General features: G+C 32.4%; 1 protein-coding gene across 1 annotated transcript in view; it reads right to left on the reverse strand.

The window, feature by feature from the left end:
• Nucleotides 1-16,315, reverse strand: part of Lrp1b (LDL receptor related protein 1B) — a 1,492,917-nt gene that overhangs the window by 357,383 nt on the left and 1,119,219 nt on the right. The window contains exon 42 of the mRNA XM_077794359.1: nucleotides 2,519-2,708. Within this exon, the coding sequence (XP_077650485.1) occupies nucleotides 2,519-2,708 (190 nt within the window). The remainder of the gene's footprint in view (nucleotides 1-2,518; nucleotides 2,709-16,315) is intronic.

Genomic DNA, 16,315 nt, shown 5'->3' on the forward strand with positions numbered 1-16,315 from the left:
CTTAGTTAAGAATCATAATGTTGTTTCTGGAATTTTAGGGGTGGCTCTCAAATCCTTAAAGACAGCATCTGCTGCTTGTAGGTTTTACAAAATGTTTTAAATCTGTGCTTGTGAATTGATACTTTGTAGAAGAGCTAGGATTCTATGAATACTGTTAGAACAAAGGCTGTCAAGTTGTAGTCTCCAAGCCATATTTTTACTGAAATTGGTTCTCATTTTCCTGTTTTATCTATTGAGTTGTCCCTAAGAGTTTATTTGAAGTTAGATTCTTGGTGCTTAAAGAGAGAAGGAGAGAAGATGGAAGGGAATGAAGATGGTAGGTTTTCTGCTTTAAAAATCTGAAAAAACAAAACAAAACAAAAATAACCTTATGCCTAATAGTCACAAAGAAAACTACCATATAACATTTAGTATTTACAGCAAGATTATATACATGTACTAAATTATTTCTATATGTAATCATCTAAAGGCAATTTCGACTTAGAGTCAACACAATTATACAAAATGTGTGTTTGTTTTTTTTTTTTAATGTTGGTTGTTCAAAACATTACATAGTTCTTGATATATCATATTTCACATTTTTATTCAAGCGGGTTATGAACTCCCATTTTACCCCGTATTTACAATCTGTGTTGTTTTCTTAAATTGTTAGTTTTAGAATTAGAGAATTTTGGAGGCATTAATTTTCTTATCACTTCACCTCTTCAATTCTCAACTTAGAATGCACAGAGATCCAAAGAGCTTGTGTATTTAAATTTTGTACAAATAACTAGGATCGAAGCAAAGTTTTGAACTCAAGGTGTCTATCTTTCATTCTATTCTATCTTTTGAATTTCATTTAAAATTTTCTGCTAAATAACATAATAATAAGCATCTGAAAGTGTCATTGATATACATGACAATAAAAATGTCTTCTCTATACTTAAACTTTAATTTCAAATAATATTCCAGTTAAAATATTTTGGCATGTTTAGTAATTCTAATATACACTGTACTACATGAAAGATGAAAGTGTAAATTTTAGTGTATCTAAATAAATAGTTTTAGGATAAAGCACTTAGCAATTCAAACTATGTATTTATAAAGTATTTTGAGTGATTTCCCTGTGTTCATTCCAAAATTGAGTCAGATAGTCCTTTAACCAACTCTTTTATTCTTTCTGTAAGGACATTTATTAGTGTCCTGAGATTCTATTGGTGAACCGCTGAGGTAAGCGTAATTAACTCAGAATAAGATGCTTGGCGACCGGACAGTTTTGTGAGTAGAGATGGCTCTGCCAGAGCATCACAAGGCCTGTGTTCATCTGAACTAAGTCATCAAAGATGCCTGAGGAGTCTATTTGCCCCTCAGCTTCAGAGTTTTATGTATAAGTTGGTGTTCAATTAAGTGAATTAAATCTAATTTTACTTCCAGCCCAGATTTATAATTATTTCACACTGAGTAATTTATCTAGTCCTTTCTTCTGACAAGAGGTCAGGGTCAGCGGTTATATGTCATTGCTTTTTATTCTTCAATTCATCTTCACCATGTCTAAAAGGACTCTTCTATTTCTGCTTAGTTAATGCTGGACTGGTCAGAGCTTTGCTTATTTATTTCATTGAAAAAAAAAAAGGATTTTCTATTTAAGATACAATCTTGAGGGGCTGGGGCTGTAGCTCAGTGATAGAGCGCTTGCCTATAGCATGTATGAGACAATGGGTTCAATCCTCAGCATCGCTTAAAAATAAATAAAATAAAGGTATTGTGTTCATCTACAACTTAAAAAAAAAAACTTGCTACATTGTTGAGAATAAAATACCATTAATGTGTATTATTGTTCTGCCTAAACTGTGCTTTGTGCTTCAGTTTTCTATATGATTGTTTCCTTTATGACATCTGCCCTCAAATTCTCTTTTTGTTCTACTTTGCTTTATCCTATTCACTCATTAAGGTACATTTAATGTTGTAAATTTCTCAAAAATCTTATGTTAAATGTCTGCTCAATATATCAGCCAACAGATATAAACTACTTTACTGTTTACCTAATGTTGAAAACATATCTGTTCACAAAGTTTGTTTTCCTTTTTACTGTTTTTCTTTGTGTTTCAATTGAAGATGTCCTATTCTTAAATTTACTTCATTGAAGTGAAAAAAAAAAAAACCTCTTTTACTTCATTAAAGTGAAAAAAACCCTCTTTTGTGTGTTGATATATATTAATAGCTTTGTTTTAAATTTATAATTTCAATCAGCTCTGAATAAAGATCTGCTTCATGCTACATTTTCCAGCATAGTATTGTCTCTTTCTGTTTTCTTTTCATCATTTAAATTTGCTTTTACTGGATCTTTCTTGGAGAGACCACCTGATATTTTAATTATTCATACTTATAAGACTGTCATTAAAGAAATTTTTATGAATTATGAAGAAAGCTTCAAAGGATACATTTAATCTTGAAGTTAATCTTTTTTTAAAGTTAACATAGATCTGACATTCTTCTGACTTATAATTACAGTGCAAAAATAAAAGGACCTCTTTCTTACTTTTGACATTCGTCCAAGGCCAGCACATGTGGGTGGTCATCCTCTGACATGGTGATGACCGCTTCTCTGTCAAAAGCTCCAGGCCGGGTTTGGTCCACTGTGTGCCTAGTGATGGATGAGGTAGTGGAGCTGGTCCAGTACAGTGTATCCCAGGCTCTGTGATAGGCAAGTCCTTCCACAGAACCTACATCTGATGGGGGCAAAGAATAAATTTATATTTTTATTTATAAACAAAAAAAAAACACATATATTTCAGCGAGAAAAAAGGAATCAATATGTTTTATATGTATCTGTTATTTAATCAATCATTCCTCTACAACCCTCCAAAATAAAAAATAATAACAATTGTGATGCATACAATTCAGAGTTGATTATACAGACCAAAATATAGCTCCGAACAGACAAATTTGTCATGGGAGCAGTTCTGCAAATCCATGTCATTAAAAATTTAGTCTTCCTATTAAAGAAGCCACAATCAAATTGATGTTTGTTTGTTTTTTTTAATGTAGGAAATCAGTGATTTTCTCCCTTTTTAACATGTTAATCTTAATTTTCAGAAAATATCCAGTATGCAACACTTACAAATGCTTTTGAAAAATCATATGTCAGCAATACAATTTAGGTACAATCATTATGGATTTTCTATTAATAACTATAGATTTGGAGATATCAAGAAAAACAGACACATTGAAATTATAATAACAGTATCAAAAAAGCAAATTCAATTTCATATTTAAAACTATCAAAGATGGTAGGCAATGTTTTACTAAGTTAATGTGGAAATTCTTTGATTCTCTTCTACAAATGTGATATAAAAAGAATACAATATGAAATTAATTGCCACAGAAGCATGCTTTATATATTTTCAGAAAAAGATAAATGGCAGTACATAGATCCTCATATACAAAAAGTGGCAGGGTGAAAAACAAGAGTAATTATTTCATAAAACTCTATTTACAATCACTAGGATAATGTACAGTAGCTATTATAATTTTTGTTGATGTGTTTTGAGCACATCTTTAAGTATAATCAAAGGATTACAATTTTCCTTCATGTTACCTATTTTCTTCAGTTATTATTCTTAATATTTAATTAATAACAGTGTGTGTGTGCCTTAAGCATACATGTTAAAAATTAACATTATTACAGAGATTTCTATGATTTTTCCTTAAAGGAAATTCTGAGAGGAACTATTTAGCTCTTCTTTTTTAAAAAAGTACATAAAAATGATTGTTTTCAGACTTATGGTATATAAATATTTAATTTGGGAAGGTCAATAGAATTTTGCTAGAGTGCCAAACAATAATTAAAACTTTTAAACCAGATTTTTCTTCATATGATTACATTTTGTCACTTGTTTTCTTTATACATGCACCACAGAATATCCAATATCAATAAAATTAATAGCCACAAGTTAGTGGGTGCTGTCTATCTGCTAAGAATTTCACAAACTATTCTGCATACATAATGCTATTTTATGTATAAATCTCATCTGTGGAGTTTGTTTCATTATTCCTCTTTTCCCAAGGAAGAAACTAAAGGTTGTAGTGTTAAGGCAGGTTTTATAGTGTTAAAGCAATTTTTGGACACCAGGTTCTTCTACTTCCAAATGCTTATGTTCATGATAACCAGTCTTTGGGGATGGGTTTTAGAGACTTATTCCTAAATTTCAATCTATACAGAGTTTGAACTAAACAAGTGATCCAATAAACTTAACTTGCCTACTGTGGGGGGATTGTATAACAAACAACTTGCCCTGAGTACCCTTCTCTCAAACAGTGAACAGAGTAGTTTTTAAGGTATTGATGGACATGATTAGTATGGAAACTTAGGTCAAAGATGATGGAAGAGAAATTATAAAATCATGATAAAATTGATAAATTGATTAAGTTGATTTTATGTGTTTCGTACGATGCCCTTTTGGGGGTAAGTAGGTGGGATGTTGATAATGGTTAAAAGTCTTTCAGCAATTAAATAAAACTGCATTTTTGCAATTTCATTTCATCATAAAATATAATAACTCTATTGGCATTGTTTTTGGTACTATATGTCTTCATGATTCACAAAGAGAATGAGAAATAACACATGTCTGGAAAAATCCAAGAAAATAAGAATCAATCCATCCTTATTCTGTACTATTCCCTTCTAGTGACTTGACAGATCTTCCTGGACACTATCCTGCCAGCCAGGAAGAAGCCATTCAGTATCACAAACAGATGCTGCTTTCTTATGACTGACATAAATCCAGGGCTACTAAATTACATCTGTCTCATTGTCCAGATACCGTCTCTTTGATGTTATTTTTGTCACAGATGACATACTAACAGAATATTTAAACATAATCTGGTGTTATATTTTATAGTAATTTAGAAATGGATTTCTTTCTCAAAAAGATATTTAATACTGTATGTGGTGCTCACACTTGTAATCCTAGTGACTTGGGAGACTGAGGCAGGAGGATCACAAGTTTGTGGCCAGCATCAGCAATTTAATGAGACTGTCCCAAAATGAAAAAAAAAAAAAAAAATAGAATGGGTATGTAGCTTAGTGTTCCTGGGTTCATTCCCCCGACCAAAAAAAATTATAGTTTGTTATGAAAATTATGTTACTAACAGAAATGACAATTAAAGATATATACATTCTCAAATCATGAAAAATATTTTAGTTGTTACAACATAAAACATTTTTCTACATTTTATGATGATTTAACAACTGTGGTAGGTATGTGTGTGTGTGTGTGTGTGTGTGTGTGTGTATGTGTGTGTGTGGTGTGTGTCTGCATGTGTGTGTGCATGCACACACATGTAAGTGTTTAAAAATGAAGTTCCCGAATCATTTGAACAGCAAGAAAAAATAATTTTGAGGTATTGATCCTGGAAGACAATTATATAGTTAAAATAAAATAACTATCCAGTCGGCCAGATCTGAGCAGAGTAAATCAATACAGAGTTAAACATCCTTGGATGTAAAATAAGCATAATTAAGAAAATAACAGTGCTATTTCAGCAGCTCCATACTTTTCACCTCAAATATATTGGAAATGTGAAATGTGAAAATACCACGTCCACACCCCAAGTACTTAGCGCAAAAAAAAAAAAAAAAAAAAAAAAGTCCCTACACATTCTACATCCTTAAGCAAGGAAGGTTTGGCTCAGCATGAGTGAGGTTCTGATATAGTCTTGTAAAAGTAAGAAAGGAGGCCAGTTCTTTAAAAAAAAAAAAAAATACTAGTTAGGCAAATTATGCAGAACCATCCTATACCATTACTTCCTGTATTCCACAGCAATAGAGGGGAATTTGATCCAAATAGCTTCACAGACAGCAACCAGCCACTAGTTTAATAAGAGTTTCATTTCTCAGAGAGCACAAGTACGTTTCATTGCCACTGAAGAGGGGACCATAGTTCCCTTGTCTACACCATGTTCTAAAGCAAGAGCAAAGTTTACGGAATGGGAAAAGCAACAAGGATATCACTGGTGGGGAGCTCCATGTACAAAACACTGCTATTCATCTGGCTAAGCTAATCATCACAGACAAATCCAGTTGTAAAGTTAACAAGAAATAATATTTACTTAAGAATATGCTACAACTGTAAGGGGTCATAATGACCCACTTCTTGAATGTGCCCTACTGTCTTGTTCTATGAAATAATGGAGTATTAGAGATAGCTGTGGGAAATTATTATAGCTAGTATAAAGCATCCCAATTTTTTTGAAGTATATGTCACTGAAACACAGAGTAGTAACCTTACTTTCTAATTCAAGTACAAATCTTAAAATAAGAATTTTATGACTGCCATATTCCACATATTTCTTAACTTAAGTTTTTTCCCAAAGAAATAGGATCCTGGATCTATTTAACAATCTAGAACTGCTGTTGAGCTTTTTGTATGTGGTTGCTTTAAGCCTAACAAAAAACTGATTTACTTAAATTTTGTCTAAACTCTACCCATCCCTAAAAACCTCTAATAACTCTTATTTAAAAAATGCTCAACACCACTAGCAGTCAGAGAAATGCAAATCAAAACCATCTTTCCTGTTTCTTTCTTCCTTTCTTTTTCTATCTTTATGATTCATCTTTTTTTTTCCCTTTGTAGAATCTCCTTCATTGCAATAAATCAATAACTTGACATGGTTAAGCTACAGGTTTATTGGAAAAATCCAGTATTGTTTAATGATAAAATACTCAACAGACATGTAATAGAAATAATCTTCCTAAACTTGAAAAATGAGAACTAAAACCCCATCATATTTAGTTTTGAAAAAGGAATACTTTTTGCCCCAAACCAAGAACAAGGCAAGACTGTCCACATTTGCCTTTCTATTTAATGTTATATTGAAGATCGTACCCAGTGTAACTAGATAGACAGAAAGATAGATAGATAGGAAGAGAAAGAGCATTCAAATTGCAAATGAAGAAGTAAAACTATCTCCAATTGTAAATAATAAGTTCTTATGCATACAACATGATAAGTAACCCACAATATAAAAATAGAGTACTTAGGGATAAATTTTGTAAAAGAATGGCAAAATTTCAAATTTATACCTCAAAACACTACAGAATACCACTTTAAGAAATTAAAGAAGAGTTACATGAATTGAAAGATATCCCATATTTATGGATTGGAAGTCTTCATGTTATTAAGAAAGTAATCCAATCGAAAAAGATTCACAGATAAAGTAATCCCTATGAAAATCACAGCTGTTTTTTCCCCAGATACTGATAAACTGATCTTAATATACATATGGAAATATAAGGGACATTGAACAGTCAAAACAATCTTGCAAAAGAAGAACAAAATTAAAACACTCACATTTCCTGATTTCATACTAAATACAAATATGGATTACTCTATAAAGGGACTGCTCCTTGGTATTTTAAGAAAGGGAAATGAAAATATTCTCAAAGTAAAGATGGTGATAGCTGCACAAATTTGTAAACATATTAAGCATATTATGAACTCTATGTATGTGAATTATACCTCAATATGAGTAGTTCTGGAGCTATCATGGCAAAAATAAATAAAATGAGGCAGGAATAAGCATCAATAAATTGGACAAATTTACTTTTTAAATTTAATAAACACAGTATTTTTATTATGAATTTATCCACATGAATTTTATAATGTCCCAAAGAGACTTCCCTAACTTCTCATTCTATATACTTACATATGTGTATGAGTATATGATAATATAATACAAAATTATTTTAAGATTTGTGGATCTGATTGTTAGCCAGTAAGGATACCATTGATAATCTACATACTTAGCACTTTCTTTTGAGTCAAACTTATTCAGGTGCTTTACAAATGACTAATTGGGTTATTTTCCTTCATCCTACTTTTCAACTCAATGGACTCTGATGGATTTTGATGAGGAGTATTTACTATGATTTAGACTACTACCACTTTGGTTTGAAGGCTGAGTCATTTTTTTTGCCCACATCAACAAACAAATTAAGAAATATAATAAACTGATTATCTAAAATATGTTTCAGATAGAGGTCTTCACTTATTTCCTTAGATTATTTAAGGTCATCAGCATGTCAAAAAATAATAGGACTGATATAATGCAGTCCATTTTGATTTGGGATGGCCCAGTACTGACTGTCAAATATTCGAAAAGTCAATCCTGGTCACTCCTAAACCACAGCAATATCTTTGTACCTCTGCACTTTGCCTGCAACTTCTTTTCTAAATCATTTAACTGTTAAAAAGCTCAACACATTTTTTTAAAACCAATGTAATTTAATAAAAACTAACTAAATAAAATATCTACATTAAAGTCTAAATTTTTTAGCAAGGAGAAATTCTACTATAAATAGAAATTGGCTTTTTTGTGTGTGTGTGTGAGAGGTCAACTGAAAAACACAGAGTATCCATTGAATAACTGAATTCAGTTCTGGGTGCAAAGATACATGCCTGTAATTCCAGTGACTCTGGAGGCTAAGGTAGGAGTATTGCAAATTCAGTGTCAGCCTGGGAAAAGTATCAAGACCCTATGTCAAAATGAAAATATAAAAGGGATGGGGGATGTAGCTCAACAGTAGAACATCCCTGGGTGCAACCGCTGGGATGGGGGAACTAATGAGTTCACTAAGATGGCAGGAAACCATAAAGAAATAACTCAAAATCCAGTTCTAGCATCTACAAAAATAACCAATTAGCTATATAATGGAAAGAAAATATCCCTCAAAAAGTTTCTATAAAACTGTGCCATTCTTGAACATGTGAATCTGGCTATTTTTGAGGTCAAAGCACTGCATTCAAGCACATAAATGTGGATCCACTAACTTTAGGATCCCACCCCTCTCAGAAGAGATCCAACTCACACAAAGGGTTTGAGTGGGGAACAATTTTGTCCTTCCTTCCCCTTTGTTCCTATTGCCCTATTTACTATATATATATATTTTAATCCAAGAGCAAACTTGTTTGCAGGGATGTGACTAAACAAAGACAACTTTTATTATCATCCCCGAGCAGTTTTAATTCCCTTAAACCAGAGCATCTCAAGTATTTCCATGTCAGGGAGAGTCTTTGTTTTCTATTGTGTAACAGAACAGTCCTATTTATTTGGTTTTCCCAGAAAAGAAGAAATATATTGCCCTAAAAAAGTACTGAAGCAGCTTGAAACAGCTTGAAGCTTTTAAGTTACAATGATTTTTTACTTTTCTTTTTTTTTTCTTATGTAGTTGTTTTGTTTCTTTTCATGTTTAAAAACATTTAAGTTCTAAAAATTAGCTAAGACTTCAGACTCAGCTGAAAATTATACAAATTTAGACATGTCTCTATCTCCTGTCACCATTACAAAAAATGAAGAAATACAAGTGAAGAAAAGACTGAATATATACATGATTATGGTCATCAGTCTACCTGGAACAAATGGAGATAAACAATTACTTTACTGAAATTAAGCTAATGTCCAGAAAAACATATACATCAAGGTGCCTAAAATCATCAAGTATGCCTTAGAAAGGCTGGACATCCTGAGCCACAGTTTGAGATTTATAATAAGAAAGAAACTTGGAGTCTACCCTTGCTTTCTTCATGAGAAAGTGAGGCAAATCTTCAGGGAAAAGTCATGAACCAGAACATTCTTGAGAAAGAGATGACTCTACCCATCTCTAGGTACCAGGATAAGATCCATAATTTTCCTAAATCAATTTGCATAATACAAAATAATCTCAATAGAGATTCACTGATAAGCAGCTAGAATAATATGATAATCCCACAGTACGATCTGAGAAGGCCTTCTTATCCAAATTAAGACCCAAGTGTCACTTCAAGTTTCTCACTTTCCATTATTAAGTATGGGTTTTCAATTTAAGATTGTTTCCAGGGGTTCTTTGCTTTATGGTTTCTGTAAATAATACTCTTTAGAGGATAACTTGTTAAGTAATTAATGATTGATGGTTTATTATGTATTATTGTATTCTATTATTTCAGTGGGGCATAAAATGTGAGCATTTATTATGCAGAAGAAGAAAAGATGAGGAAAAGCTTCAAAACAATCTTGATGGAGGCATAGATATGTAGACTTTTGGGAATCCAGCAGTAGGGCAGTAATATGTGGGTTCTGAACAGATATGCAATATTAAAACCAGCATATGAGCTATTCTCTGGTAATGAATTAGACATTTCATGAAAAAGTACCTATTGAATATTTGCCAATTGTGGATCTTTAAATAATAAATGAGGTACATACAGTTAACTGGGTACAGCACAGATGTAGCTTCTATTGCCATTATGATTCTGATCTGTTACGGTTTTCGTCCCAGAATGGACAAGTGTCCTCTAAATTGAAAGCTATCAATAACAGCTAGGATGTTGCATTTACACTTGATGCATAGTATTTATCCAGGTGTTAATTTACAATTACTTCTTTAGTCCTTCCTTCAGTGCTGTCCTTCTCTCTACAGACATTTAACCTAGCACTACCAATAGTCATATATATATATATATATATTTTTTTTTTTTTCTATTTCACTTTCCTTCTGATGTGGGGGTTATATTTGCTTCTCCAGTTTTTCCCCAAGTTTAAAAACTATTGTCTGTGGTCTGATTCTGCTTTCTGGGTGATTTTTTTAAAAAAACAATAGTCACCCTTTATTCCTTGATTTCTCTCTGACTTTCACCAGTGTCCTCTCTTCTATGCTGTCCTGATGCAGCAAAATCATCTGCTTCAGCTTCTTCACCCCTCCTGTTATCAGGTTACTGTCAAGCAGCGTAGAGCCTGCAAATGTTATCCCAGACATCCTCTTGCTGCTCTTCCAGTTCTGTGCCTTTTGAAGCTATTGTGTCATATGACTGGTCTTAAACCTAAGAGCCTCAGAACAAGCTAATCTTCTATGTGCTGACATAGAATTTATTCCTTTATACATTATTATATGTAAATAACTTAATCCAATATGTATGTCTTTAAGCTGCACAGAAATAAGACAAATTGAATAATAATTCTTTCCTAATCAGTATAACACTTATAAAAATACATTCAGGAACACTTGTAATTTTTTTTTTTATGATTTTAGAACATCAAGAAATGAGTAAACCATCTTAATCTTTGGATTCCAAATCCCTTTTCCTTTCAAAAGCACTTCATGTATAGGAGCTCATCCTCCTGTGACAAGCTGAAGTAGTCATTTGCTGGATTTAAAGAAAAACTAAGTAAAGATATAAAGAAATATGGCTTTCTGAGGGGATATCTTTTCAGTATTAATATGAATGTGAAACGCTTCAGAGAATAATAGGATTTTGTATAGTCATTTGCTTTTAGATTTTAGAGTTTTTGTTATTAGGAATCTGGGAAGAAACTAATGAGATTAACAGTTAAGAAATTAATCTTTCAGAAATGGAAAGAATTCAAATGTTCAAGCATTATAATTGCAGCATGTTAGAAAAAAAATAGCATTTTAAGAGAGTATAAATTCATTCACCTTACCAAGCAGATAAAACTAAGGGGTCAGTTTTCTAATAACTCTCTAATAAGTTTTACTTATGTTTTTTCCCATCACTAATATACTACGTAGATATTTTTGATAGGATCACAAAGTTACATTTAAAAATAAAATTATGAAATCAACTAAGTTATTTTCAAGGTTTCTAGGACACTTTCCATTTGTATTAAAATCATCATCTAAAATATACCCCTTAGCTTTCCACTAGCCATATAAATGTATCTCTATTGCATCCTGCAATCCCCTCATTTTAAGGGAAGTGTGTATCCCCCTAACAGACAAACCTATTACCTGTGCTCTGAATTATGTTGTTCTATCTATTGTTCTCAAGGACCTTACTCCTTTTGTTTCCTCTGCTCTTCCCCTACATCATAAAGGTCCCTCATTTTTCTGCAGCATCTTCATAGTACACAGAATTATAGCTCTTTTGAATTTAGAACCCCTTTCAACTACTCTTCCAATTTTGCTTCTTTCATTGTTGAACTTCTCAAATGAGTTGTTATGCATTCTTTTATTTCATGTTCAACTTCAGTACACTTGGTAACTACACTGAAGTTATTCTTCCCTAGAAATATAGTAATAATAATCAGTACTTAGCAATAACAATTTGGCAATTTCGTCATTGCTACATTCAGTGAACATTTTCTCTATTTTACTTCATAGCCATTGACGGTTCTCATTCTCCCTAAAATTCTTTCAAAAGTTATCCCCCAACACTGTGGTAGTGGGGATTGAGCCCAGGGATGCTCTACAAATGAGCTGCATCCCTAACATTTTTGGTTGTTTGTTTTTATTTTGAAACTGAGACTTGCTAGCTATGTTGCCCAGACAGGCCTTGAACTTGCTAGCTGTTGCCCAGACAGGCCTTGAACTTGTCTTAGCCCACTGAGTCTCCAGGGTTACAGGCCTGTGTCATCATACTCAGCAAGGGTTGTCTTATGTTTGATTTTTGTCATTCCTTCTTCTGGTTTTCTTATATATCATCATTGTTTCCTTCACAGTATATTCCTAGTAACCCCTTCACCAAATCTCTCAATGTAGGTATAATTGAAGGTTTGATTTATGGTAATCCTTTTCCATCCTCTCTTGTATATTAGCTCCTCTAACCATTTCATTAAATATTATCTACATGCTTTTATTTCTAGACCATATATGTAATCATAATTATATGTTTATATCTACCCACCAATTATTATATCTTTTGTCATCTGAATGATATCTCAATAGAAATATTCAACAAGATTTTCACCCCAAACTTAATTATCTAAGTATATAACATTCACTCATTCAAACTCGAAACCCAGCAATCACAATGAATATTTTCATGTTCTTACTTTTTGCACATAATCCATAATTAAATGCTTTTAATTTTATCCCCAAGGCACATTTTAATCATTTCCATTTTGCTCTCCAATTCCACTATTATCACTGTCATCGGCATTTGCCTGAACTTCTATTCCAGGCTATCCTCCCAAGCATCATTCTTGTAGAATCAGTTAATTCTCCTTGAGCAACTCCAGGTGATTGTAAAGCATGTTTCCCATCTCTGCTCTGCTTAAAATCCCTCAATACTAGTCCATCACATTTAGGATGAAGTTTTTGTTAGCTCCTCCCTGCCTCTCCACTCTCAGGGCACTCTCCTTGCTTCTTTCATGAGGCTCTGGCCACACAGGTCTTTTAGGGACTTACATCTTCTTTTTGGACTTTTAGAGACTTACATTGACAGGTGACATATGGAGTTTTCTCTCTCATTTTTTCCCTAGGTCTGATATTTCTTGAATACAAAATTATTGCCCATGTTTCTCACCAAATTCCTTTTCTCTGTCCTTTCTTTATATTCCTCATAATCTTAACATAATTTTTTTTGTGTGTGTGTGTGTATGTGTGTGTTGATTTTGTTGGTCTCATCCTACTACACTGAGTACATGGAACAAGTTTTCAGTAGTTTTCTCACACTGAACAAAATCCCAGGCCTAGAGCAAAGAACAGAAATTACTTGTGTAATACACTGATATGAATTTCTCATGCCTGGAAGGTGGTATCTGTGTATTTATGCTTTAATTTTTTATATGCCCAAGACCTTGCATATTGGAAAGGCATTCAGGGTAATAAACACAAACTCCAGAATCATATAATAGCTGTCTATGAATATGGCACTTCTCTTTTTTTAATTTTGTGACAATGGCCATCATTTAGACTTCTGGTATTTTTGTTTCTTTGTCTGTAGTACGGACATGGAAATAGTACCAAATTCATAAGACATGTGTAATGATTATGAGTTAACCTATGTGATGTATTTAGAGCAGTGCCTAGCACAAAATAAGGGCTCAGTATGTCAGCATTGTTACTGTTTCATTCTCTACATAAGCCTACAGTCAATTATGCTTAACAATGCTAATGCTCTGTTTGATAAAGTATGGTCCCCATTTTCTACAAGTAGAATATTAGAGATAATAGCAATTGTGCGTGTGTGTTTCTGAACTTTAAGAAGCTACAATCTATATTTGTAATTATAATTCTGTTTTTATTATGGGAAACTGGGTTTCAGTTTATTTTCTCATCATTTTTCAGAAGAAGCTCAGACAACTGAACTACTTAATATGCTTTTGAGTTTCAGTGTTTCTGTATGATGATATTGTAAATGTTGGATGTTCTTTTATATGGAGAAGTGGTAAGCCTGTAGGAAAATTAAAATGATAGAAAATATCAAGTTTTCATAAAATAATATGAAAGAGACAAGGATGAAGAGACATAGAGAAGGATTTAAAGACAGAAACAGCAGTGACTTTCTAAAAGAGATGGAAGTTAATGAAGCAAAAAAACAGAAAAGGTCTATTTCAGATAATGGAGATAGGAAAACACTTGATTCTCTATGGTCACGTTTGCAAAGGGAAACCGAGATCAGTAATGGAAAATAAAAAGACATAAGAAATAGATAGAAACATTTAATCTCTAGGAAACAAGTACTGTGCTTTAACATTTAGCTCAATCTGAAAAAGTGCTAAGAATATTATTTGAACAATGGGAAGATTGCTTACTCTCTCTTCTTTTGAAAACCATGTGATATAATCAGAATTTTATGTTTGCTATATACATATAATAAACATTGCATAAAATAGTATATGTATCCACACAATATTAAAATGCCTTGATCTAAAAACAAAAATTTTGACCTACCAGTAGAAAACTAATAAGAAAAATGAAAACCTTTCTTTGTAAAATATTCTTTATTGAAATGTGGTTTAAATAAATGAAATTGACTTAAGATATTTAAAAGGAGGGGCTGGGGATGTGGCTCAAGCGGCAGCGCGCTTGCCTGGCATGCATGTGGCCTGGGTTCGATCCTCAGCACCACGTACAAACAAATGTTGTGTTAGCCGAAAAACTAAAAAATAAATATTAAAATTTTTTCTCTCTCTCTCTTAAAAAATATTTAAAAGGAGAGGAATGTACATAAATGTAAATACCTTACTAATGTTTAAACAATAAAATTGCTAAATTCACTGAAAGTATACTAATCATAAGCAATTATAAAGAATTACTTATTGTGTGGTTGGATAGCCCTATGAAAAGAAAATATACAAAATGGAGGACCCCAGACTATACTAGAACTCCATCTTTTCTCCATTTATGTGTTATTAATCAATTGCCAAGTTATATTGTGCAAATTTTAAGAAGTATAAAAATTTTTGCGTATATTCTTGATGATTGCCATTCTGACTGTAGTGAGATGAAATCTCAGTGCAGTTTTGATTTGCATTTCTATAATTGCTAGAGATGATGAACATTTTTTCATATATTTGTTCATTTATTGTATTTCTTCTTCTGGGAAGTGTTTATTCAATTTTTAACCCATTTCCTGACTGGGTTATTATTATTATTATTACTTTTTTGGTATTAAATTTTTTGAGTTCTTTATACATCCTAAAAATTAATGCTCTGTCTGAGGTGTAAGCAACAATATATGCTGGACAGGATGTAGGGGAAAAGGCAAATAAATACATTGCTGGTGGGACTGCAAATTGGTACAACAACTCTGGAAACCAGTATAGAGATACTCATAAAACTTGGAATGGAGCCACCATTCAACCCAGTTATCTCACTCCTCAGTTTATGCACAAAGAATTTAAAATCAGCATACTACAGTGATGAGCCACAGTAATATTTATAGCATCTCAATTCATAGTAGCTAAACTTAGAAAGCAACCTAGGTGCCCTTCAACAGATGAATGGATAAAGAAAATGTGCATACACACAATGGTATAATACTCAGTCTTTAAGAAAAATGAAATTATGGTATTTTCTTGTAAATGGATGTACTTGGAGAATATCATGCTAAATAAAATAAGCCAGTCCCAAAGAAGCAAAGGCTGAATGCTTTCTCTGATCTGCAGATGGTAGTTAAAAAGGGCAGTGAGGGGTGGGGATGAATAGAGGTACTTTGGATTAGGCCTAGGGGACTGAAGAGAGGGGAGGGGTACCATAGTATGAATGATAGTAGAATGAATTGAACATTATTACCCTATGTTCATATATGATTACACAACCAGTATAATTGTACATCATGTAAAGCCAGAACAATGAGAAATTATACTCCATTTATGTAGGATGTGTCAAAATGTATTCTAGTGTCATGTATAATTAGTTAAGAACAAATTTAAAAAAAAAAGAATGTTTTGCTCTTTTGAACAAGTTTATATTGATTTTCCAACTTGTGGGCACTCTAATTAATATATGTTCAATTTTCTACCTACTCTCAAATGCTAATCATTTGCGCTTTTTAAATCCATTTTTTAATTTCTATTTTTCTCAGCATTAATTTCTACATTCATTTCTGCAAAAGTT

The sequence above is a fragment of the Urocitellus parryii genome, chromosome 1, assembly GCF_045843805.1.
Source record: "Urocitellus parryii isolate mUroPar1 chromosome 1, mUroPar1.hap1, whole genome shotgun sequence".
NCBI lineage: Eukaryota > Metazoa > Chordata > Mammalia > Rodentia > Sciuridae > Urocitellus > Urocitellus parryii.